Consider the following 25,177-nt stretch of genomic DNA (forward strand, 5'->3'; position numbering starts at 1 on the left):
GGGCTGGGGGCTCTTTGTTATACTCTGAAGATCCTTTCCGGAAACCCTTTTCATGGAGCTATCTTACTGGATCGTAAGGCTTGTCCAGTCTCCACACTTCATGAACTTTTCCTGTATACGCCCACCTCTCATCAGCAGAGCTACCCTGGAGGTTTAGGATTCTTACTCCTACGGAGCTAGTGAGCGAGAAGTAAGGCCTCAAGCCAGGTCTTCGCGTGCCGTCTGGCCTTTCAGGACAGCCACTTGATAGGAAGGAGGTGGGGAGAGACACCTGAGTCTGGGCGTGGGCTGGGGGTAAGGCACAGTACGGATGCTGACAATACACCCCAGCTCCTGTGCCGTTGTGCGCAGGACCAGCCCGGACTGGGAATGACGCCCCCATGCCCCGGTCAATTCCTAGTGATGCCACCATCCTCGTCACTGTTTGAATACGGTGCATTCCAAATTCCCAGTAAGTGTACCCTCGGTTGCCCCTGGCACCACCCCCCCCCCCCCGAGAGACCGAGCAGCTGCGGCGTGCGAGCCCCCCTCCGCCGCGAGTGCGGGGCCACAACCCCGCAGGCGCCCGGACGGCGCACTAAAGGCGCGCCTCCGCCACCCGGGCCCCAGGGGACCCAGGGCGGCGCTCCCGCGGCGCGCTCGGCGGGCTTGGGCTGGGAGGAGCTTGGGCGGGGTGGAGCCTAGACGGCTGGCGTCGCGGTGCGGGGCTGCAGCCCTCCCGGAGGCGCGCGGCGCGGAGGGGGGCTCCGGGGCGGGCCGCGCGCAGACCCTCGGACCCTCTGACCCTCGGACAACATGGTGCGTCCCCCGGGACGGGGGAGCGGGGCCACTCCCTCGGGCGGCCCCGGCGAGGCACCCGGAGCCCCCACCGCGCCGGCCAAAAGGCGGGGGCAGTCAGGCCGCGCTGTCTCTTTAAGACCGTGTTCCAGCTAACACCGACGGTGAGTAACCTGGCCCCAGGTCCCGGGAGACACCCCCGGGAGGGCAGGCGGATGAGAGTTCAGCTCTCTGGGCGTGGAATTTGGGAAAGTTATGAATGGTGGGGGGGGTCACCCTGCTTTGAGCCACAGCCACTAGGTACCTTGTAAATTTTAACAGGGCTCCTGGAGCAGTCGGTGAGAATTAGCAAGGCCAAGTTCCAGAGGGAGGAGAGTCCCCCCACCTGCCTTCAGCGCCCACAGGGCATAGTCCTTCATCATCTCGGTAAGCCCAGTAGCTTGTGGGGTGAATACGAGAAGCTTCCGGCCTCGTGCTGGGTGGGGAGGCAGAGGATCCGACTACTGCAGTTGTTAAGTAGCTTTGGGCACCTGGTTCTTTGCAAACTTTCCTGGGCTGAGAGGTGGGAGCCATGCCTGCCTCTGAGCCTGGCCCATCAACAGGGCATCCGGCAGCCACCTTAGGACCTCAGAGAACACAGCGGGAAGCTGTGGAGAGCCGTCTGGTGGCACTGTGCTTCTCTGGCGCCAACTGGGAGTTGACCTACTGGGCACAAGGGAGGAGAGGCCGAGCGGTCTGATGACAGAGGGTGACAGAATGAGGATTGTGAAGTCACAGAGGGAATGGGATGCTATAGCTGGGGCTTGGCAAGAGGAAAGTGTTGCCCAGGCAGATCAGTGCTTTCTGCCCGTGGAAGGGAGCCTCTGGGATCAGCAGGGCACATTTGGTGTCCATAGTGGACTGATGAGTCGGGTGAGGCCACCCTCCCACGAGGGTCCCCCTCCCCCTCCTACACAGGAATGAAAACAGTGCTGTGTCCATACTTTGGAGGCCTAAAGACCACCCACACCATGTGGAAGGAAAGCAGAAAGACTGAGTGGCATCGCCCACTGACTCCCTTTCTCCCAGACCACCTCCTGGGCGGACCCTTGCTCTGTCCAAGCCCAGCTCTGTGAGCTTTCTGTTTCTTCTGAGTAGTTAACTTCCAGGATTTGGGGTTCCAGGGCGCTGGGGGATATGCACTGGCGAACAAATGAATGGTGAAGATCACTACTGACTCCCACCCTCCTACTTCTCCAGATGCAGAGGCCTCCATGGCTCTGATAAGCCTCGTGTTCCTGGCAGTCATGTATGTAGTTCACCACCCCCTGATGGTCAGTGACCGGATGGACCTAGACACACTAGCTAGAAGTCGGCAGCTGGAGAAGCGGATGAGCGAGGAGATGCGCCAGTTGGAGATAGAGTTTGAAGAGAGAAAGCGAGCTGCTGAGCAGAAGCAGAAGGCAGAGAACTTCTGGAGAGGAGACACCTCCAGTGACCAGTTAGTGCTAGGGAAGAAAGACATGGGGTGGCCATTCCAGGCCAGTGGCCAGGAGGGGCCGCTGAGCTGGATGCTGGGAAACCTGTGGAATGCTGGCCTCTTTTGCCTTTTTCTCGTCTTTGAGCTCCTGCGACAGAACATGCAGCATGAGCCAGCCTTTGATTCCAGCAGTGACGACGAGGAGGAGGAAGTCCGTGTTGTGCCTGTCACCTCCTACAACTGGCTCACTGACTTCCCCTCGCGGGAGGCCCTGGATTCCTTTTACAAACACTACGTCCAGAATGTCACCCGTGACCTGCCCTGCACCTGTGAGTTCGTGGAGAGCTTCGTGGATGACCTCATCGAGGCCTGTCGGGCGCTCAGCCGCCGGGAGGCTCAGCCACAGCTGGAGGACTGCCTGGGCATCGGGGCGGCCTTTGAGAAATGGGGAACCCTCCACGAGACCCAGAAATTTGATATTCTGGTACCCATCATTCCTCCGCAGGGCACTATGTTCGTGCTGGAGATGAGGGATCCGGCCCTTGGCTGCCGCTGCGGCTGTGTGCTCGTGGAGTCGGAATGTGTGTGCAAGCGCGAGAAGCTTCTGGGGGACGTGCTGTGCCTGGTGCACCACCACAGGGATCACTCGGCCATCTTGAGCAAGTGCAGCAGCTCCATCAAGGTGGCTCTGTGCACGGGCTCCCGCCTGGACGTGTGCAAGACCATACAGTGGTTCCGGAACATGGTGGGCAATGCCTGGGCCCTTGTGGCCCACAAGTATGACTTCAAGCTCAGCCTCCCACCATCCACCAACTCCTGCAAGCTCAGGCTGGACTACCGCTCAGGCCGCTTTCTCTCCATCCGCCTGGTCCTGGGGGTCCAACGGGAAGACACCCTGGTCTATCTGGTGAGTCAGGCTCCTGACCAGGAACCGCTCACCAGTGTGGACTGGCCCGAGTCCTTTGCGGCCTGTGAACACTTGTTCCTGAAGCTGGTCGGGCGTTTTGCTCCAGAGAACACCTGTCACCTCAAGTGCCTCCAGATCATCTTAAGTCTGCGGGACCTTCAGAGCTTACCTCAGGGAGCGTCCCGCCCAGTCCTTACCTCTTACCACTTCAAAACAGCCCTCATGCACCTGCTGCTGCGGCTGCCTCTGACCGACTGGCAGCACAGCATGCTGTCCCAGCGGCTGCAGGACATCCTCTGGTTCCTCGGCCGGGGCCTCCAGCAAAGGTCCCTCCACCATTTCCTCATTGGCAACACCTTCCTGCCCCTGACCATCCCGATCCCCAAGACGTTTCGGAGTGCCGAGCCCGTCAATCTCTTCCAGCACCTGGTGCTAAACCCCATGGCACACTCGCAGGCAGTGGAAGAATTCCACAACCTTCTGACCCAAGTGAAAAAGCTGCCCTGTGCCCCATTGGCGGAGGCACATTAATGTAAAGGTCATTAAAAGAGGGGAGAAGGTATTTCTGATTCCTCAGGCTGCCGAAGAGTTTATTTTCCAGACGCATCAGTGGTATGTGTGACCTTCACCTTGCCTGTGGCTATGATAACTTTAAGGAGCACCTGAAGGGCTCATCAGGATGGGGTCCAACCTGTAGGGCCTAATCTAGGGTGTGTCTTCTGAGGTTTTCCTCTCCCGACTTTTAGTATGACCTGAGGAGGGCCCAGGGAAACGGATGTTACAGGACGATCTTGTAGCTAGAGTTGAGACTAGACAGGGCCTGTGAGGTTGTGTTTTGTATCAACACTGGAAGTGAAAAAGAGAACCAGAGAATACCTCCATTCCAGCTTATTTCTTTTTGTGAGCGACTCTCAGCACATTCCTTGTAAACTGGTTTCCTTGTTGAATTGTTGGCTTAAGTCACCTCTGAGCAGATAGCACTCCATCTTATTCTAAGTACCGTGAAGGTAACTTCTCGTATGTTAGGATCTAATTTTTCAGACCTTCTGTGTTTGAAGATATACCCAGAATGCTTATTTTCCATTTCTCAATTTAGCCCTATTTTCGTATAATATATGAAATAGAACATAATATAGCTGTTTTTATGCACCTGAAAGAAAACTCCAATACTATCCAAACAATTAGCATTGATTCACAAACATATTAAGTCAATGGTGATCTGTTTCAAAATTGAAATAACATATTTACTAAAATTAATAAAATAGCTAGCATCTAACGAGCTTCTCATGCCTGGAAGCAACATTGTAAAACCCTTAATGAGGACAATCTTTGAGGGGCGGTTTCTGAGATGAACAACGACTGTTTCTAAAGGAAGCCACTTGTTTGTCAAATGAAAAGAAGGTTTAGCCACCACGTGTAACTGTGCTTTTTCAACTCAGTCTGTTAATGCCTCTGTATTCTCTTTTCAAAGATGACAAAGGGATTTTTTTTTTTGAACTGTTTGTGGTTTTGCAAAGTGGGGTCATCACAATCGAGGCTCGTTGCCAGGGTCGGACAGGAAGGGACTGTAGAGCAGTCCAGCTCTAACACTAGTGATTCTGGAGATAGGAGTGGTGGATTTTGCCCTTCTTTCAAAATCCTGGGCATGCTGCTGTGGAGGCTTAAGAAAGTGACGAGAGTTGTAGGTGTGGTTGTTTGGTTGTTTTGGAGATAACAATGCTGTTCCTGCCCTGCATACCAGGAAGATCTGGGGAGGAGAACCTGGCCCCACATTTAACTCAAGTCGCAAGGGGGTTTAGATGCTGGTCTTGTGGGCTTTGGTTGTATCCACACCCTCCCCACAGCAAAAATAAATGACAAATTTATGTCCCCGGAGTTGATGCCGATCAATATTTGAGACCCCGCACTGCATAGTAACGGTTGTATTCCCATGTTGTCTGCTGATATCTGCCAGGTACTGCTTTCAAGATGCTGTGATGGTTGGTTCCACCCTGTGGGCTTTTGATGTTTTATAAACACCCATATTCTTTCTGTTTAGAAAATAACTTGCTGGTGTTTTCATTCCAAATCAATAAAGGAAGCTATTTTGTGTGTTGGTTGGAATGTATGTAATAACACCCACAGAAGATCAGAATTCTCACGTGCCTATTGCCAAGATATTCCTGTTACCCTGATAGCTCCACGCCATACATCCTGGTATTTCTCAATACACCTTGAACCAGTCTGCCCCGAGGTTTCCCAGTGGCACAGCCAGGAGCCAGGAAAGAATAATCCAGAATGTCAAGGAACATCTAAGTTATTCATTCTCAAAATATCAGCCAATTTAAAAGATCTCAGTGGCTACAAAAAAACATGCATATGCTGTAGAAAGGATAAATCTGTCAAGTAGAAGGGCAGTATCATGTTCTAGCACTCTGTGGTTTCTAGTGTAGTAAGAGGTAAGAAAACAGGAGCTGGCAGAAGACTACAAAGGGAACAGTCAGCAAAGCTTGGGTGGGGCCGAGGGTGTAAGAGAGAGTATAGAAAAAACAAGTAGTAATGGAAAGAACAGAGCTGTTGTGCTCTGGGAGTACTCTTACAATGAAAGGAGAAACTTCTCCAGATTATTTAGGAAGCTGAGCTTTATTCTAAAACAATTCCTGGCGGGCACCCAGGATATAACAGCAGTTATAGTAATGGGAATACTTAGCGTTCATCAAGCATTGCCAATGGCCCTAAATGCTTCCCATCTGGTAACTCATTTAATCCTCACACTCTAACTCCATGAAGTGGGTGCTTTGTTCCTTCCCCTTTTCCAACGAGGAAGCCGAGGCACAGAAACAACACACAACTTCCTCTAAGGTCACACAGCTAGTAAAGGCAGAGCCCAGAACAAAGTACCTGTTCTCACAACCTTCCAGCATGGTCTTGGGAATATCAAGATGTAGGGGTTAACATGCTTTGAAAAGCGAAAAGTGTTATACTAATTTTAAGATCAAGGGCGGTATGCCGTTTAGAAATTCTAGAAGACAGAAATTGTTGGTCCGTAGCCCAGTGTTTAGGTCAGGAATTTCGTATCACATACAAAAATTAAAGGCATTTGCTCAGAGGCCAAAATGAATGTAAAGCCATTTGAACTACATGCCTATTGGCCCCCAGTGGCTTGATGGTTTATATCGTGAATTACATTATGATATAAGCCAGCTGCAGGCTGGGAGATCAGGGAAAATCCGAAGCCAAAAGTTTGTTCAGGTAGCCGACTGATAACAGTATTGCTCGTCACCTAAACTAAAGCTGTTTGCCATTCGTTTGGGGGAAGTATAATCTTGGTGAGGAGTGAAATGGGGAAGAGGATTGGCCCCAGTATTGCTTTTCTGGCAGACAAGGAGTGGGGGAGGGACCCACTGCTTTAGTTTTGTCCAGACAGAGGAATTGAGTTCTGCATACCACTGATACCACTGATAAATCATTCAATTTTTTGGCACCCTCTGCAGAACTAACCCCCTCCCCCCCAAAACAAAGAGAGCATTCAGAGCGAGTGGTGGAGAATGAACCGTCTGCAGGGGGTGGAGCTGGCTTTGTCCCAGCACAGGGAACCCTAGGCAGCCAGCTCAGGGGGCTCCATTATAATCCCAGAACAGCCTCATCCTCTGCCGGGTGTTCCAAGCCTTCTGATTCAGTGCCACCGGCCACTCTCCCAACCCACACTGCTCCTCGTCGGTGCCCAGAGGATCACAAGCTGTTCCCACTCTCCTCAAATGCACTCAGCACAGAGAAGATGAGTGAGATGAAGGCAACCCCAGCATGCACTGAGCCTATGTGCCCACAAGAGTTTAATCTGTTACCCAATTCCTCATCAAGCCCAGTGAAGGAGTATTATCATGACTGTTTTATAAACAGAGAAGAAAGTGAAGCCCAGAGAGGTTCAAATGCCCAACCCAGGATTTAAACTTGTCTTCCAACTAAACTCATTCAATACGTATTCAAGTACTTACTGTGTCCAGGGTTAGCACCAGGCCCTGGGGAAACAATGGCGAGCAAACCATGGCTCCATCCTCATGGAGCAGACAGTCTATGGAGGAGTAATCATCAAATAGTCATCCCAGTGGATGTAAAATTTCAACGGTGGCAAGTTCCACTAAAACCTCCAGTAAGGACACTTGAGTGTATCAGGGAAGGCCTCCTTGAGGAAGTGATGTGAGCTGAACCGTGATGGCAGCCAACTGGATGAAGATGAGGATGAGGAGAGGATGTGCAAAGGCCTTGTGGTGGGAGTAGGCAGGATGAAAGTGAGTCTGAAAGAAGGCCCAAGTGACCAGAGTGCAGGGAGCAAGGGGATGCAAGGTGCAAGAGGAGGCCAGAGAGGCTGTAGGGCCCAGACCCCACAGGGTCTCCTAGATCACTTTAGAAGCTCCCAGAGCAATGGAACTTTTGAATGGTTTAAGACTTTGGGAAGGAACAGGTTAGATTGGTACTTAGCAACCACTCATTAGGGTCCAATGAGAAGGGAGTCAGAGCTGGTGTAGGGCTGCTGCAGACCAGCAAGAAGGTAATATGGGTGAAAAAGAGACACAGGTTTGAGATTCTTAGGAAGTGAAAGAGCTCAACAATTGATTGCGTGTGGAGAGTGAGACATCCAGGATGGCCCCTGGGTGCTGATTTGGGTTCCTGGGTGGCTGGTAGAATCTTTCACTGAGATGAAAAACACTATAAACCTGCTTTCTTTTCTTTATTCCACATTGCCTTATACTAAAGATTTGACGGTGGTCACTGGGAGAACAAGTTTGTGCAGAAGCAAATTGGCTTAGGGGCGCCTGGGTGGCTCAGTGGGTTAAAGCCTCTGCCTTCGGCTCAGGTCATGATCCCAGGGTCCTGGGATCGAGCCCTGCATCGGGCTCTCTGCTCAGCAGGGAGCTTGCTTCCTCCTCTCTCTCTGCCTGCCTCTATGCCTATCAAATGAATAAATAACATCTTAAAAAAAAAAAGCAAATTGGCTTAAAAAGTGGTTTTCTACAAAGGGTAGTATTTTTTGTTTGCCAAATGACTGAGAGGCATTGATGGCATTTAGTGGACAAATGGTGTCCTACAAAGAGCCCCACATGTCAAAAATTGTTTCACCCTGAATGCCAATAGCACCCTTCAAGGGAAACACTGCATAAAATGCCTTGTGCATGTCATAAGAAATGATAGGATGTTCTAGGGATATTTGGGGGAATTGCCCTGGCCTTTCCTCCCATAATACAACTCTTGGTTGGGCAGGGGGTGTTTGGGTGGCTCAGTCGATTGAGTGTCTCCCTTTCCCTGGGGTCAGGATCTGGGGTTCCTGGGATGAGGTCTGAGTGGGGCTCCATTCAGCGGGGAGTCTGCTTCTCTACCTCTGTGCTCTCCCTTCCCTCTCTCTCAAATAAATTTGGGAAAAATACAATTCTTGGGATCAGATGAAGCACAATGGAAAGATGGCAAATTATGTCCCTCTCACTTCTCGCCTTAACCTTTTCTTTTGTGTGGTGGGATATGCGGGGGTGAGGTGTGTGTGCGTGTCGGGGGGTAGATATCCAGGAAGCTTTTCACAAGAATCTGAATAAAAATGATAGCCTTTATTTAAAAATGTACATAAAAATTTTGCACCTGTCCTTCGCCTGCCTGGAACGTTCATCGTGTTGTTGGCTCCTTCTCACCCCATCCATCCCTCTCTAGCACCTTAGGGTTTTGCTGCCCTTACAGAACAGGTCGCTGTGGGAAATTAACCTTGTTTCCTAGAAATCCGCCCTCCCTCCCATTAGAAAGTAAATTGCGTGAAAGCAGAGCCCTCTCCCGTCCTGCTCCACGCCGGATCCTTAGGATCCTTAGTTCCTCGTCTGACTCTCGAAAGAAGGCGAGGGACCGTGGTCCATGGACCCCTACAGTCCACCCACAGGAACACAGCGGAAAGGCCGCGATTCCACACAGCGCACTCCCACACAGGTGCTAACGCCCCTTTACAAGCCGAGGATGGGGGCGCCTGCGCAGGCGCGCTTCTGGCCCCGCCCACGACAGACGTCACCGTGGCCGTTACGGCGCTAAGGCTTCTCGGCGCGCGATTTAAAACCAGCTCCAGAGAAAGCGAGCAAAATGGGACCTCCCTGCCCAGGTAAGGCTGGGTGGGCCGCGGGAAGGGGTCGGCGTGAAACGGTGCTCTGGGCGGGCAGGGTCGGCTGGGGGCTGAGCGGAGGTACGGATATTCTCGGCTTCGTTGTTGTTGGCCTTGCGCTCCTGGCAAAGGGGGAGGCAGGCGCGGGGAGGAAGAGGCGGGAAGCCGGGAAGGCCGCCAATCAGCAGGCCGCTTGGGTCGGCGTCGGGAGCGCGCGTGGGGCGATCCCCACTCTGGTCCCTTTCCCGTGGGCTCCTACGCGGTGGAGGGTGTCTCTCCCTTGGCAGGTGGTTCAGGACCATGAAAAAGTTGTGGTTCCTGCTGAATGCTTAAGACGCATGCGCCTTTTTTTTTTTTTTTAAAGATTTTATTTGTTTGACAGATCACAAGTGGGCAGAGGGGCAGGCAGAGAGAGAGAGAGAGAGGAGGAAGCTGGCTCCCCGCCGAGCAGAGAGCCCGATGCGGGGCTCCATCCCAGGACCCTGAGATCATGAGCCTAGCCAAAGGCAGAGGCTTTAACCCACTAAGCCACCCAGGCGCCCTGCATGCGCTTATTTTTACATTCATTGAACAACTGAGCTCTCCCTTTACGCCAAACCCATTGTCAGGTGCAGAGATACTGTAAAGAACAAAACAGATAAGATCTAGTCTTTTGGAGCTTGTAATCTATTATTTTAAAGATTTTTATTTATTTGAGAGAGAGAAAGAGCTAGTGAGAGAGATCAGGAGCGAGAAGGAGAGAGAGAAGCAGGCTCCCCACCGAGCAAGGAGCCCGATGTGGGACTCGATCCTAGGACTCTGGGATCATGACTTGAGTCGAAGACAGCTTGTATTCTAGTTGAGGAGACCGTAAACAAAGAATTACAAATGAGGTTGAGTGCTGTGATTGAGAACAGCAGAGTGAGGGGAAGGGCTCCTTCAGGTTGAGGATTCAAGGAAGATCTTAGAGCGCACTGGGGGACGCGTTCTAGGCAGAAGGAATGAGTGCAAAAAGAAAGGCAGGAAGGAAAGAGCCTGGCTTGGGCTAGAACTAGAACATCATTACTAAACAGTGAGTGAGGCCGCTGAGGTAGGCAGGGCCTTGGTCTTGGTAAAAGGCTTGAAAATTTAGAGTTATATTTTGGACATGGTAAATGACTTATGCATGAGACAGGTGAGGGGTCAGTAAACACTTGGAAAAGAGTTTGACACTCAGAGGGTGATACAGCTCAGGGAAGTGGCCCATAGACTCAGAAACACATTCGGACATCATCATATGGATCATAAAACCATGGGAACAGGTGAGAACCCTAAGAAAACCCTGTAGAGAAGATACTCAGGACCAACATTTAGGAGCTAGACAGAAGGGAGAGCTTAAAAACTCTCTCAGAAGAGAGTGGTGTCATAGAAGCTAGGATCGTTTCAAGAAGCACTGGAAGGGGTTGTCATCTGTTTCAGATCCTGCTGAATTTCAAGAGATGAGGCCTGAAAAGTCGCCAGTGGGTTTGGCAACATGGAGGTTGTAGGTGATAGTGTCAAGATAGTTTTCATAAAGTGGTGGGGATGGTAGCCAGACCATAGGGGGCTGAAAAATGAGTGGGAGGGAAGGAGGTAGGTGTAGAGTGTCTGAGCTTAGTAACCATCTAAATGAGAGAAATCAGAGAAAGCATATTCCAAGAATTGAAGCATGCCTCTGATCCTGTCTTGAGTTTCCCTCTCAGACCAGTTCCTCCTTAGGTGCTTCCTGCTTCTGTTTAAGTCTCCTCTCAAGGTCCAACTCCGCCCCCCTCCTCTTGAAGGGCCCTGACCCAGATAGTAACAAGTCCTCTTAATTCAGTCTCTAAAAATGTCTCTCGCCTCCTTCCTTTCCATTTCTTCTTTCTTTTTCTTTTGTTTGACCTCAGCTGAGAAGTATGTTAGCCATACTCTTGAGCTTATGGGAAGCTATCAGTGGAACACGTGAAGTTCTTCTCATTGTATTTTTATTTCCTTTTATCCCTATACACCACTTCTGTTCCCTTCCCCCATATGAGCAACATGTAGTGTTTTTTGTGTATCACTATTTTTTTTTTTAAGATTTTGTTGATGAGAGAGACAGAGGATGAGTCGGGGAGGGACATGGTGACGGGGGAGAGTGACAAGCAGACTCCCTGCTGAGCACAGAGTCCAACTTGGACTTAATCCCAGGACGCCCAAGATCACGAGCCAAAGTCAGACACTTAACCATTCAGGTGCCCCTGTATCCCTTTTTTTTTTAAATGTGTCCCTATAAAATATGTCTTATATTGTGGGTTTGGGGGTTTTTTGTTTTTTGTTTTTTTGTTTTTCATATCACCAATTTAGAACCACCTAAGACACATGTTCTTATTTCTATTTGGAGGATGAAGAAGCAAATGCTTGGAGCATTTACTTGCTTAAAATTTTTCTTTTTTTAAAAGATTTTATGTATTTATTTGACAGAGAGACACAGTGAGAGAGTGAACACAAGCAGGGGGAGTGGAAGGGGGAGAAGCAGGCTTCCTGCCATGCAGGGAGCCCAATATGGGGCTCAATTCTAGAACCCCAGGATCATAAGCTGAGCCAAAGGCAGACGTTTAACGACTGAGCCACCCAGGCGCCCCTTGCTTAAAATTCCTCCAGCTAATGGGGTACCTGGCTGGTTTGGTCTATAGAGCATGCAACTCTTGAACTCAGACATGAGTTCAAGCCCCACACTGGGTGTAGAGTTTACTGTTTAAAAAAAAAAAAAAATTCTCCAGCCAGTAAGTGATGGCCCTGGGTTTGTTGGTTTGTTTTTTTAAAGATTTTATTTATTTATTTATTTGACGCAGAAAGACACAGTGAGAGAGGGAACACAAGCAGGGGGAGTGGGAGAGGAAGAAGGAGGCCTCCTGCCAAGCAGGGAGCCCAATGCAGGTCTCGATCCCAGGACACTGAGATCATGACCTGAGCTGAAGGCAGATGCTTAACAACTGAGCCAGCAAGGCACCCCTGGACCTGGGATATGAAGCCAGGCCTTTTGATTCTTAAATCTGGAAACCTCTTCCCCTAAGGTCTCTCAGTTCCAGCATCTCTCTCCCAGTGATCTTGTTTCTTGCGCTACCAAAATAGGCAGTAGCCACTCACAACCACAGTCACACCCTAGACCTTGTCATTATCAATAGTTGCACCACTCTGTCATCTCAGTTTTAAGCACCCCACTTCTCAGTACCACTCCTACCTTTCCACTCCTTCTTGTTCCCTGATTCCAATAACTCCAGTAGTTATTTGACCCAGCAGATGTATATTCTTTGCTTTTCCCTGTCCCTCGTGTTTTTCATGTTCTTGTTCCCCTCCTTACTTAGCTTACATTCAATGGTCAATCACTATCATCACTCCTTTTCCTACACGTATAACTCCTTGCCCTCTTTTGGCCTGTTTATACTTTCTTGACAAAAATCACAACCGTGATTACTTCCAACTTGGCCTACTCTGCGTTGGCCCCTGCTCACTCAGTGATCTCAAGGGAACCCTAAAGCTGCCCAGCAGTCATGGTTATTCCCTTGTTCATCCACTCACCTGCGCCTAGGTGACTTCCCTTACCTTCTTTTCTCTCCTGAAACTCCAGCACCTCCTCCCTGGCCCTCACCCTTAGCTATTGGGTTTTTGGTCTTGAGGTGCTTCTTATTTTACTAAGGAAAACAATCCAAAAGGAACATCCACAGGCACCCCATTGTACCTGCTCCCCTACCTGCCTTTGTGTCTGTGTTGTCTGGCTGCCTTCCTGTTGCTGTGGATGGGCTTTCAGTGATCTCAGGAAAGGCAGCCCCTTTACCTGCCTGAGTGTGTTCAGCAACTTTACCCTTCCACATGATCTCTGCATAATGCCCCCTCCTTGCCAAAGATGACTGGAACCTGTGACTATGGTATCTTACATGGTAAAAGGAGCTTTTCAGGTATGATTAAGTTAAGGACCTTGAGATGGGGAGACTATCTTAGATTATCTGGATGGGCCCAGCACAATCACAGTGGCCCTCATAAGAGGGATGCAGGAAGTTCGTCAGAGAAGGCTATGTGATGACAGAAGCAAGAGGTTGGAAGGGCACGTGGGTGTCTCAGTCCGTTAAGTGTCTGCCTTTGGCTCAGGTCATGACCCAGAGTCCTGGGATCAAGCCCTACATTGGGCTCCCTGCTTGGTGGGAAGTCTGCTTCTCCCTCTGTCCCCGTTCCTGCTCTCTCTTTCTCAAATAAATAAATAAAATCTTTAGAAAGAAAGAAAGAAACAAACAAGAGGATAGAATGGTAGGAAGGAAGCAGGCAGCCTCTAGAAACCGAAAAAGGCAGGGAAAGAGATTCTTTCCTAAAGCTTCCAAAAAGAACACGGCCCTTGCTGATAACCTCAATTTTAGACTGACTCTAGGACTGCAAGGGAATACATTTGTGTTGGTATAAACCGCTATCTTTGTGACAATTTGTTATAGTAGCAATAGGAAGCTAATAAAATCTCTTTGCTTCATTCTTTCTACCAAACTGGGATTTTTCCCATCTTAAAGTTAATTTCTCAACCTCACTTCCCTTTCAACTGCTTCTCTCCCAATTTTGTCCTTCCTTTTCTGTAAGTCCTTGAAAACCTTGTTTCCATCTGCTGTCTCCAATTTCTTGTCTGTTCTTTTTGTTCTGTTCTCGTCTCTGGAATCTATGCCCATTTGATTTTCTGTGCCTGTGCTAGTCTAGGAAAACTGCTATTGTCAAGGTCGCCAGTAACCTCTAGGTTGTTCAATCCAGTGAATGATTCTGTCTTTCTCTAATTTGACCTCATCACACCCCTCAATTTGGCAAAGAAGCATCAGAAACCCATCACCCGACTAAGAAACTGTATAGAGAAATATTAGAGTTAGAAAAGATCTTGGTGGGAAACAGGCAGTGAACTTCCTCCCTTTGACAGTCCCCAACCCTCACTCTGGATACAGGAAATATTCCGTGGCAGGTTTCCTGAGCAAGGGTTCTCTTTCAACACTGTCAGCCATAATTAGTTGCTTTTCTTCAGAAATCCGTGGGCACCCCCACAGTGCCGCCTCACCTTCAGAACGGGCGTTCTCCACGTCCCTGCCCCGGAAGGCCCCTCTCAATACTCCTGGCACCCCAGTCCTCGAAGACTTTCCTCAGAATGACGACGAGAAGGAGCGGCTGCAGCGGCGGCGCTCGCGAGTGCTGGACCTGCAGTTCAGCTCGGACTCGCCTCGCCTGCTGGCCTCCCCATCCAGCAGGTGCGTGCGCTCTAGGTGCCTCTGTGAGGCGGGGGTTTGGGGTCTGGATTTTGAAAAGTTAAGAGTATCGTGGATCCTTAACAGAGTGTTTTGGTTTGGGTTTCCATTTAGGAATACTGACACTTCAGCCACAACCCCTAAGTTTACAAACATGCAGATTACAGAACATTACTCCACCTGTATCAAACTGTCCACTGAAAATGTGAGTATCTGCTGGTTATCAGTGAAGATTTTGCAGCATGGTCACAAGGGAAGTCTAGCCTTCTTGATTCAGTGGAGAATGTGCAACCGACGGTAATTGCGTGCTTTCCTTCTCCAGCCACTCTTTTCAATGCTGATGTCGGTCTTACAGGCTCTTACTGTGCTATGTGGGACTTCGGTGCTCTTTCTGGCAGGTTGCTTGCCTCCTAGGGTGCATCCAGAGAGGCAGCATTGCTTGGGGGTTAATGATGTGAGTTCTGGAACCAGTCTCTGTTGGAATCCAGTCTCTGTCATTCACAAGGTCTACAGCCTTGGCAGGTCACCTGAGTACTCTGCTGCAGGGTCCGCCTCTGTCAAATGACAACGTGAATAGTCCCTGCCGCATTCATTTGTTCTCAGGGTCACTGAGTCCCTTAGTAGGCAGTGCTGATAACAGGGTCTACACACGGTGAAAACTCAGGAAGTGTGCTGTCACTTTCTAGCTCTTGAGAATGAGGAGTTTGTGTGGATTAGGCCGCGTCACCAAGTGTTTATGGGAATTGATACCTGTGGTGAGATGTGGGCCGTTACTGTGTAAGAACGTAGCTTCCTCTGTCAGAGGAGCAGTATTTACATGAGCCTTGGCTGTCAGTGACCCACCTTCCCACCCTTTTCTGTTTGCAGAAAATCACGACCAAGAACGCTTTTGGCTTGCACTTGATTGATTTTATGTCAGAGATTCTTAAACAGAAAGACACCGAACCGACCAACTTTAAAGTAAGAAGGCTGTTCACCTCTTGCATCTGAATTAATGGTGGTTATTTCTGATACTGAGCACAGCACGGTCATTGAATCCCGCAGATACATGAGAACCTTCCTTGTGTGAGACACTTCATTAGCTTCTTTCCTAAACTGATGAATACAGAGACGATATCTTTCTGCTATATAGTGTTTATTCCCTATCAGTCTTTGGGGAATCTTTATCATTTTTTTCTTAAGAGCAAGTCAATATTTTATGAAGCTTGCTGTGTTTTGCCTGTTTGGCAGTTCCTTTTTATGTCTCCATTGAGCAGAGCTCTGTTTGTTGGACTAGGTGGCTGCTGGCACTCTGGATGCCAGCACAAAGATCTACGCAGTGCGTGTGGATGCGGTCCATGCTGATGTCTACAGAGTCCTTGGGGGGCTGGGCAAAGACACACCCTCCCCAGAAGAAGCAGAGAGCCATAATGCAGGTACGTGAGTTGGGATCTGGATTCCAGGGGCTTTCTTAAGGGCATAGGAGGTAGTTATTTGGGTAGTATACTGGAATGAAGTCATAAGAGATAATCTCATTCGGTTGAAGACATGAACGTTTTCAGAAGAGTTTATGAGAAGACCCTTTAACCCTAGAGTTGTTTTTCTTTGGAAAAGAGAAGGACCTTTTAGATCATATTTGGGGAAGACTGAGTAAACTTCAAATGGGGAAGTTCTGATATGGGGGCGCTTTTGGAATTGACTTGTATTAGAAGCCAAATACTTCAGGTTTCTCCGGAAGCCGCAGATGAGATGTGCTGTTGCTTTGAGAGAATGGCATTTTCTGTTGTGATCGCTCTTTAGAGTTTTGAAAAACGTGACTTAATATAAGCTTGGCTGCATGCCCCAAAGCAATCCTTACCCTACCTAGTCTTACTTCTTCTTTCAGATGGAAGTGCTACTGAAACAGGAACAACCAAAAAGGCTCAAAAGCCCAAAAAGAAGCACTCCTATAAAACCATAGAGCAGAATGTGAACAACCTCAATGTCTCTGAAGCAGATCGGAAGTGCGAGGTGAGGAGCTGGGCGCAGGGTGGTCTCTGACTAATTCAGAGCCTCAGTGGCTGAAACTTGGCAGGGCCACGCCTGCCTTACTGGTATGTGCCTGCTTGGGCCTCAAGGGAGTCAAATATGTAAGTGGCATCTGCATTATCTTCTCTTAGCTTCACATTAAGACTCAAGTGTGTAAGTCCCTGCTTTTCCCACAGTATTTCAGGAAGATTGAGTAGAAGGAGATGGCACATTACCGAGGACTTTGATCAATTAAACCATTCACTTTCTTTCCAGGAACATGCAGAATAGATGGTGATAGCTAACATATTTTTATTCATTTACTGGGCGCCCTGTGCAGCCCTAAGTCTGAGCCATGTGACCTCACTTAATCTTCACAACATCCTTGTTATATTTTCTGAGGAGGTTATCAAAGTACAGCGCTGTTAAGTAACTTGCCCCAAATGATGCTTCTGGTAAGTAAGCTAGGATTTGAAGCTAAGTGGTCTGGCTCCAGAGTCCTTGCTCTAAACAGCCTTATGATCTGGCAAATCCTAAGGAATTTCTCCTTAAAGGAACCCAGAGGCCTCAACTTATCTTTAGCATAGTTAATTTAAAGCAACAGTGTAGGTACAAGCCTTTTAAAAATGTTGCTGTTGGGCACTTGGGTGGCTCATTTGGTTAAGCATCTGCCTTTGGCTTAGGTCACGATCCCAGCATCCTGGGATCGAGTCCCACATCGGGCTCCTGGCTCAGCAGGGAGTCTGCTTCTCCCACTCCCTCTTCCTCTCCCTTTGCTCAGGCTCTCTCTTTGTCTCAAATGAATAAATAAAAAAATCTTTTAAAAAATATTGCTGTTAAAAACAGTATCTTAGTGAAAGTTCTTATACATATTATCTTTGTGCTCTTCTGAGAATGTATCCATAAGAGCATTCGAGTCATGGAATTTCCATTGCCCTCAAAAACAGGTTGTACCAGCCTACTATCCCTCCCAACAGTGGACTGGATTACTCTTTTACCTCCACAACATTTGTAAATGACAGCTAAGGTTGAGACTAGAATTGATCACCAAAGGAATGAGCACATGTGGAAAAAGAACTGAGCCCTGGATTGCCCCAATCTTAAGAGTTCAGAGAGCCACAGAGGAAGCATCCAGTGGGTAGGAGGAAAACTGGGAGAGTGTGGCACCCAAATGGGAAAGTGTCAGGGAGGAGAGAGTGATTAGCCATGTCAAAGTGGAAGCCTAGGGCCACTGAAGCTTCGAGAATGGCTCACCATTCTGAGTTTCTGGAGCAGAAACTCAGACCTCCAGGGAAGGGGCCTGCTTGGCTGGCGCTGGTGTCCCTGAGTTTGAAAGAGGGGCTCGTGACCCCAGGACCCAGACCTCTGAGGAGGACATGCTGGTTGGTGCTTGTGTCTGTGAGGGGCATACGATGAGGCTGGTTCTGTGAGTGTGAGAAAAAGTGCAAATTAAACTCAGCTAGTGCTATAGGTAGGGGAGGAGTGCTGCATCTGGGCTGAAGCAGCCCTGTTCGATGACAGGAACTGGAAGGCTACAGAAAGAAGCAAGTCCCTTCTAGCCTTGCAGTCTCCCTATAGTGCCCCTGACTGGTGGAGGCCACCAGGGAGCTGCTAGCAAAGCCCAGATGTCCCAGAACCAGCACCATAGAGTAGCCAGTAGAAGGTAGGACAGGGACTAAGAGGCAGTCACTTAATAACTGGCAGAGAGGTAAAGTGTCAGCATATCTACCTTCCAAAAGATTTGTGGTCGGGGGTGGGGGAGGGGGATGGCTAATATGCAAAATGTTACCCAGTGGGGAATCTACATAAATGTAACACAGATGTTCTTATTACTGTTCCAACACTTTTGTAAGACTGAAATTTTTCCTAATAATGGGGGCACTCACATGACAAGAGAGGAATGAAGGCAGAATAGACTGGTCTTTTGAAGAGTTTTGAGAGCTGTTAACTGGAACAGAGTAATGGGTGGCAAATGAAGGGAAAAGTAAAGTCTAGAGGGTTTCTTGTTTTTTGCTTTTTTAATGGGGGGATTAACAGCATGTTTACTTGATGGCAGCAGTCTAGTGGACAGAGAGGGGAGTTGCTTGAGTGGAGTGCTTGAGCGTGTGAGACAGGAAGGGAATGGACAGCCCCGCCGAGCTTGGCTAAGGAGCACCCATGGCTGGTGGGGGATGGGATGTGAGTGTGCCCTTGTGGGATATTTTGGTCGCGCCCCCCCACCTTGAAATAGGAAGCCAGGACATCAACTGATTGAGCGTGGAAGAGGAAAGGTAAAGGTTTGAAGAGAGGAAAAAAGCAGGAGGGTGAGGGAGCTAATGAACTGGGGAAGTAGTTTGCTTCCCAGACAACACTCAGGGTTGTCGACCTGGGGGCCGTGGCAGATGGATTTAAAGTGAGGTCAGTCAGCATGAGTTTGTGAGTTTCTCCAGCTATGGTTAGCTGTGCGGGTGTGAACACAAAGCCAGCAGAAAGTGGATTGAACACGGGATTGGGTTTTGCTGAGTCAGTGTGACACGGCTAGAGAGGAGCATTGGAGTGACGAGCACGTGCAAGGGAGGGGTGACAATCACTGCCTTTGAGATTTCAGCCAGGAAAAGAGGGGAGTGAGAGAGAGCAGAAAGCCCTATGAACAGTGGGTTTTAGGGCACAGTGGGTCAAAGACTTCTTGGTGTTTGAGACCAGAAGGTGTTGGCTGGAATGTTAAGGGGTAAGGCCAGGGGCACTTGGAGTTGAGCATACAGAGAGGCTGTAGTCATAGTTCCGAAAAGTTCAGAGAACAACCAAGGGATGTCTTGAAGTCCTGGGGTTTTCAGGATGAAGCTCACAACCATTGAAGGTGAGGACATCAAGGAACTGAGAAGCCACAGTGTTGGATGCATCGATATAGGGATATTAAAATCACCAAAAACTTAGGACAGCAGCAAAGTTGGAGAATAGTAATGAGCCAAGAGCTAATATTAAAATCTTCCAAGAAGCAGAGAGAACTGAGGATTGGGCAGGCCGGGTTCCATTAAAGCAGTGCTCCTCAGCCTTTTGTCATTTCCTTCCCACTTCAGGACCCTTTTTAGATCTTTTCTTCCTACCCTCTGCCCTTGAAATGAATGATTATTGAGTAAGATTTTATCAGGTAGGGTTGAGGCTTAGAGATTCACAAGTTATTGTAATTTTTTTCCCTAAGATTTTATTTATTTATTTTATTTATTTTGACAGAGACACAGCGGGAGAGGGAACACAAAAGGGGAGTGGGAAAGGGAGAAGCAGGGAACCCGATGCAGGGCTTGATCCCAGGACCCTGGGACCCTGGGATTATGACCCAAACTGAAGGCAGATGCTTAAGGATTGAGCCACCCAGGCACCCTGGTTATGGTAATTTCTAAGATTTTTTTTTTTTAACCCTTCCCCAAGAACCAGTTTTCATGCCCTTGAGAATGATATCGTCCCCAATTTAAAATGAATGAGTTAGGGGTCCCCGGGTGGCTTTGTCAGTTAAGTTTCTGCCTTTAGCTCAGGTCATGATTCTAGGGTCCCGGGATCGAGTCCTGCATTGGACTTCTTGCTTAGCTGGGACCCTGCTTCTCCCTCTGCCTGCTGCTCCCCCTGCTCACGTTCATGCTCTCTTTCACTCTGACAAATAATTTCAAAACAAATAAACAACAACAAAAAAAGAGAGCTTCAGGAAAGAAGTGGGGAATGTAGGGACTATCTAGAGTATCCTGGGGGGAATATCCATTGTTAGCAGAGGGGGTGGGGGCCAAAGAGGCAATGTCAGGTCTTTCTAGGTTTTAGAGCCTGAAAAATGTAGAATCCAGGGGAGACCTGGGTCTTTAATGTGTGACTAATAAATAAACTAAAGGAAGGACAATGGTGAGATTAGTCATGGTGGCCTCATGGCAGATGAGGTAGAGACGAGCACACGGGGGCTAGGTGTTATGAGCCTTGTTGGGTTCACTCTGAGTAATGGGGCTATTCTACTCTGGGCTTGCCTAGCAGTTCCAGCCTACACTATTTTTTTTTTTTTTTAAGGTTTTATTTATTTGACAGAGAGTACAAGCAGGCTGAGTAGCAGGCAGAGGGAGAGGGCGAAGCAGGCTCCCTGATGAGCAAGGAGCCCACCGCAGGGCTCTATCCTGGGATCCTGAGTTCATGACCTGAGCCTAGGGCAATCACTTAACCAACTGAGCCACTCAGGTGCCTCTCCAGCCTATCCTATTGTGAGGACTTTGTGTGGATGGACTGGAGGGGCCTGAGGATGGTGGAGACACTGAGGCTGAGGCTAAAGAGGGAGCAGGGAAAAAAAGGGTGGCTGGCTTTCTGCGGGGGGTAGTGGTATTTCTTCATATGTCAGCGTTGACATTGGGTAGTACCAGATTTGGGGGCAGCAGATGGAAAGTTCACATCCTCATTCTGCTATCTTAGCTACGTGGCCCTGGGAAAAGGCTCTGAATTTTACTTTGTTAAACTGTCGCAACAGGTTAACACCAGTCCCATCCACGTACAGGTTTTGTGGTAGTGAATCTGTCCCTGGCAAAGTACTTTATCCATGGTAATATGTTGTATATATCCAAAGGGGAGCCATATAATCCTCTCCCACCTTCCCTTCTCCACCCCAACTCTCCATGTTTTTCCCCCTTCTTAGATAGTCTGAGTATTATTTCAGTCATTCTTGTCTCTGCTTCTGGATCTGTAGTGAAATGTCTGTTCACCAACACAGTTAGAAATTCTGGGGGCGCCTGGGTGGCTCAGTGGATTAAAGCCTCTGCCTTCAGCTCAAGTCATGATCCCAGGATCCTGGGATCGAGCCCCACATCAGGCTCTCTGCATGGCAGGGAGCCTGCTTCTCCGTCTCTCTATGCCTGCCTCTCTGCCTACTTGTGATCTCTGTCTGTCAAATAAATAAATAAAATCTTAAATAAATAAATAAATAAATAAATAAATAAAAAGAAATTCTGTTCCCAGTCATTTTTTTCCAACCAGGTAGACCCAGTTCTGGGGAGTCTGAGGATGCTTATACCAACCAGCCTTTCCCATTGTTCTAAAGAGAAAACAAGAGAGCAAGCAGCACTGTTCCCTCTCAGCCTGTGGTGGTCAGCCACAGTTATGCCAAATGAAACCACTAGTCTTAAAGAAACACTGAGTACCCCAGTCATAAAAAGCTTTTTTTGTTCTGTCCTCTGCTATAAACTTATAATAGCCAGAGCCCAATTCGGAGGATAACAAGAGCGAGTGATTGTCAGAAACCTAGAATTTGATGTTTCAACTTTTTCCTGAACCTGCATTCTCTTGGAGATGGCATGGAGATGAGAAAGCAAACGTTCTGTGGATGTGTCTAGACCAGTTGAGAACTCTTATTTGTATGTGAGCTGATCTGTTTTGGACACAGCTCTCTGTGTGCAAAATGTTTGCTATCACAGGAGATTCCAACCTGATTATGTTCCAGTTTTTTATACCATGAGAGCACAAATGGATACAATGCAAGGAAGTTCAAGGCACATACTATAGGAAATCAGAGTGGGTGGAGGTCAGAGTTTATGGAAGAGGTGAAATTTGAACTGGGCCTTAAAGGAAAGGTAGGTATTTGTCAGATGGACCTTGCCAGGAAGGTGATTCTAGGCAGAGGCACAAGCAAAAGCCATGGAACAGGAAAATTCTGGTTCTTTAAGGAGCTGGATAGTATACAAGTTTGGCTAGAACCCAGGATTTACTCACAAAGCTGAAACAGCCCTAGACTTTACCATGCAGTTTGTTGTGCACATTCTCTCTCTCTGACAAATAAAGTCTTTGAACAAACAAATAAAATAAAATAAAATGAATGCGTTAGAGCTGGTAGGTGGAGAGAACCTTCAAGAAAGAAGTGGGAAGTATAACGTCTCCTTTTACTGTTTCTCTTCCTTGCTGTGGACCCTTGTTTCAAAAGATTCACCTAGCTGGGGAGCCTGGCTGGCTCTGTCTGTAGAACACGTAGCACTTGACCTTGGGGTCATGAGTTTGAACCCCATGCTGGGTTTAGAGATTACTATTTAAAAAAAAGGGGGGGGGGCTAAAAGTTTCATCTACTAAACTATGCAGTCACCAATAATTCATTTTCCCATCAAAGAACTAAAAAAAGTGTCAATCAGATCCATTTTATATGAAAGAACCATTGTTTTCACTAGGCAAAAAGTGAGGAAAATTGTCTTAGTGTTTTCAGCTTTATTTTGGTGTTTACAGTTTCTATGTTGACTCTTTGAAATGCTGAGTTTTTCACTAACTACCCACATAGGAACTCTCAAGGTGTGGGTCTCCAGGTGGGAAGCCAGTGCTCTAGTTGACATTTGAGGAATGGGAGTAACAACACTAGAATTTTTAGGATAGGAAATGGGAGCAACCAGAGACAAGCGTTAACTCAGGTGTGGGTTGTATTGGTGGCAATGGGTGAAAAAGGAAGGGGTAGATGGTAGAGATGTGCTGGGAGGAAGCCCTGCCAGGGTGTGTAACTGACAGCCTGAAGGGTAAGGAGACAGGGAGAACTTGAGTTGATGTATGTCATACTCTGGGGGCTGGAAGGATGCTGAGATGGGCTTACTGGAAAGGTGAGAGGAGAATCTCAGTTCTGTCAAGGTCAGGTTCAGAACCAAGGCTCAGCCAGAGATCCACATCTGTCTTCCTCCTTGAGGCCCTTCTCTCCACAGTAGCTATGTCCTGGGACATACAGGAGACTTGTGAACCTAATACTCCACGTGTTTCCTGTAGGGCCACCAGTAGAGTCAAGTGGCTTCTGCACTCTTGCTACACATGCCTGGGTCTTGCTCTGTCCTCGTTCTCCTGCACTGTGCCCCAGTCTGCCTTTGGGATTGCTGTCCCCTGGCTGTGCCACTCCTGCTCCTTACTCCAGCCTGGGAGCTCTCTTAGGGCCTCTTCCATCTTTTACCCATCCATCTAGCCCTGCTGACTGCCTGTCTTTACCCTGAATCTCTTGGTTATGTTCTCCAGATCTGTGAAAATATTTCTGCCTAGAGTAAATAATGGGATCTTGTGAACAGATCCATCACAGGCTTTTTAAGTCCATGGAATTTGTGGTGATAGTATTGTACTAGGTTAGCTAGTTCAAAACAGTGACTTGTGGAAAGAGGCCAGCAGAAGCGTACTGTCCGTGTGGATTATAAACAGTGACACAGTAGAAGCTTATTGCCACTTCCTGTGTACTTGAACACTGTACCTTTATTCAGCTGACCACACATAGGCTTCCTTTTCAATTAGTGTCTGCTAGAATGGGATTTTATTGATCTATTAGAAAGCCCTCTCCCGATTTTGATCACGTGCCGAGATACCCTGGAATGAACAGAGTCCAGGGAAGGAGATTTTGTCTGCTTTGTCTGCATCCCATAACTTGCCTGTTCTGTTTTTCACTCAGATCGACCCCATGTTTCAGAAGACGGCGGCCTCGTTCGATGAGTGCAGCACAGCTGGGGTGTTTCTGTCTACCCTCCACTGCCATGACTACAGAAGTGAGCTGCTGTTCCCTTCCGATGTGCAGACTCTGTCCACCGAGGAACCCCTGGAGCTGCCGGATTTAGGTTGGGTGGAAGCGACAGATTTAAAAGGTGGGTACACATGATGTGTTTCACCAGGGCATTTCGGTCATCAGAAAAGTTTCTGTACAGCTATGGGTTCCATGATACTCCATCATGATGTTGCTTGTTTAAATTACCCAGAAGCTTCCTCTGGAATGCCCTGTTGGGCATCCTTTTGGGACTTCTTTCCCCTCTGTAGCACAGAGGCTAACAGTAGTAGCTAACTCTCGCCATTGCTCTTGGCCCATATGTGCATATCCCGCATGGGCCCCTTAACAGCCAAGGCTCTCAGTCACTTCTCAGGGTCCTGGGGTTAGCCAGGAATGTCAGAGTTTGGACTTGGAAAAAGGGCTGTGATAGCCTTTTGTTGAGCCAAAGGGGCCTTGTTCTTATTTGTTACCAATCCAGGGTGTCCTGAGGAAAAGAGGGCATTGTGAGTTATTTTCACACTCCACCTTGGTGGTCTGAGAATAGACCTGTCCTTTTTTTTTAAGATTTTATTAGAGAGTGAGAAAGCTAGCACAAGCAGGGGGAGAGGCAGGCAGAGGGAGAAGCAGACTTCCTGCTGAGCGGGGAGCTTGATGCAGGACTCGATCCTGGAACCCCGGGATCATGACTGGAGCTGAGGGCAGATGCTTAACCGACTAAGCCATCCAGGCATCCCTGGCCCTGTCCTTTTGTCATCCCGTTTTACTGGCCTGGCAGGGGTTTTATCCCGCCTCCCATCCTACCCTCCACATTCTGGGGGGATCGTCTGGGTGCACGGTTGGGCAGGAATACAGTAGCTACACTTGTGGGTTGCATGAATTGCTCCTTTCCCTCCAGGACTTCACAGATGTTACAGGGGCTGCTTTCCTCCTTTCTATTCTTGACTAAAGTTTTCTAAGTACAAATATTTTTGCTAATAGTGTATTTTTCAAGTTTCTGCTGTCAACTAGGACTTTAATTCTGTAAGGTACCTCGCTTAGTTTAGGACTAAAATAAGTAACATTGTGTGATTGATAGTGCCGTTAGTACACTTTGAGGATTTTTGATTTCCCAACTCCAACATTGGGTGTGAAGTCCATTTTAGAGTTAAATGTGTATGCTTTAGGCTTCTGCCCTAATGTTTTAGTAATTCTTGGGAGTGCCAGTGTGGTGCCTCCCTCCAAGATAGGTATGTTGTCT

At 48.4% G+C, this 25,177-nt stretch overlaps 2 protein-coding genes across 3 annotated transcripts in view; both read left to right on the top strand.

Moving 5' to 3' along the window:
* The first annotated feature begins 918 nt into the window (after window positions 1–918).
* On the top strand, window positions 919–5,234 carry ITPRIPL1 (ITPRIP like 1). 2 transcript variants are annotated; one of them, XM_082743297.1, is made up of 3 exons: window positions 919–941; window positions 1,099–1,203; window positions 2,017–5,234. In XM_082743297.1, the coding sequence occupies exon 3, from the start codon at window positions 2,031–2,033 to the stop codon at window positions 3,672–3,674; it is 1,644 nt and encodes a 547-aa protein (XP_082599423.1). In that variant the 5' UTR covers window positions 919–941; window positions 1,099–1,203; window positions 2,017–2,030; the 3' UTR covers window positions 3,675–5,234. The 2 variants fall into 2 exon arrangements, with proteins under 2 accessions (XP_082599423.1, XP_082599424.1); XM_082743298.1 differs by lacking the exons at window positions 919–941; window positions 1,099–1,203 and adding an exon at window positions 1,584–1,689.
* Window positions 5,235–9,138: 3,904 nt separating this feature from the next.
* The window catches only part of NCAPH (non-SMC condensin I complex subunit H), a 35,090-nt gene continuing 19,051 nt past the window's right edge, over window positions 9,139–25,177 (top strand). Inside the window, exons 1-7 of the mRNA XM_082743288.1 lie at window positions 9,139–9,252; window positions 14,258–14,477; window positions 14,589–14,679; window positions 15,342–15,434; window positions 15,751–15,889; window positions 16,339–16,463; window positions 23,851–24,040. Of these exons, the coding sequence (XP_082599414.1) occupies window positions 9,234–9,252; window positions 14,258–14,477; window positions 14,589–14,679; window positions 15,342–15,434; window positions 15,751–15,889; window positions 16,339–16,463; window positions 23,851–24,040 (877 nt within the window). The 5' untranslated portion in view covers window positions 9,139–9,233. The remainder of the gene's footprint in view (window positions 9,253–14,257; window positions 14,478–14,588; window positions 14,680–15,341; window positions 15,435–15,750; window positions 15,890–16,338; window positions 16,464–23,850; window positions 24,041–25,177) is intronic.

This window comes from Mustela nivalis (assembly GCF_964662115.1).
Source record: "Mustela nivalis genome assembly, chromosome: 8".
NCBI lineage: Eukaryota > Metazoa > Chordata > Mammalia > Carnivora > Mustelidae > Mustela > Mustela nivalis.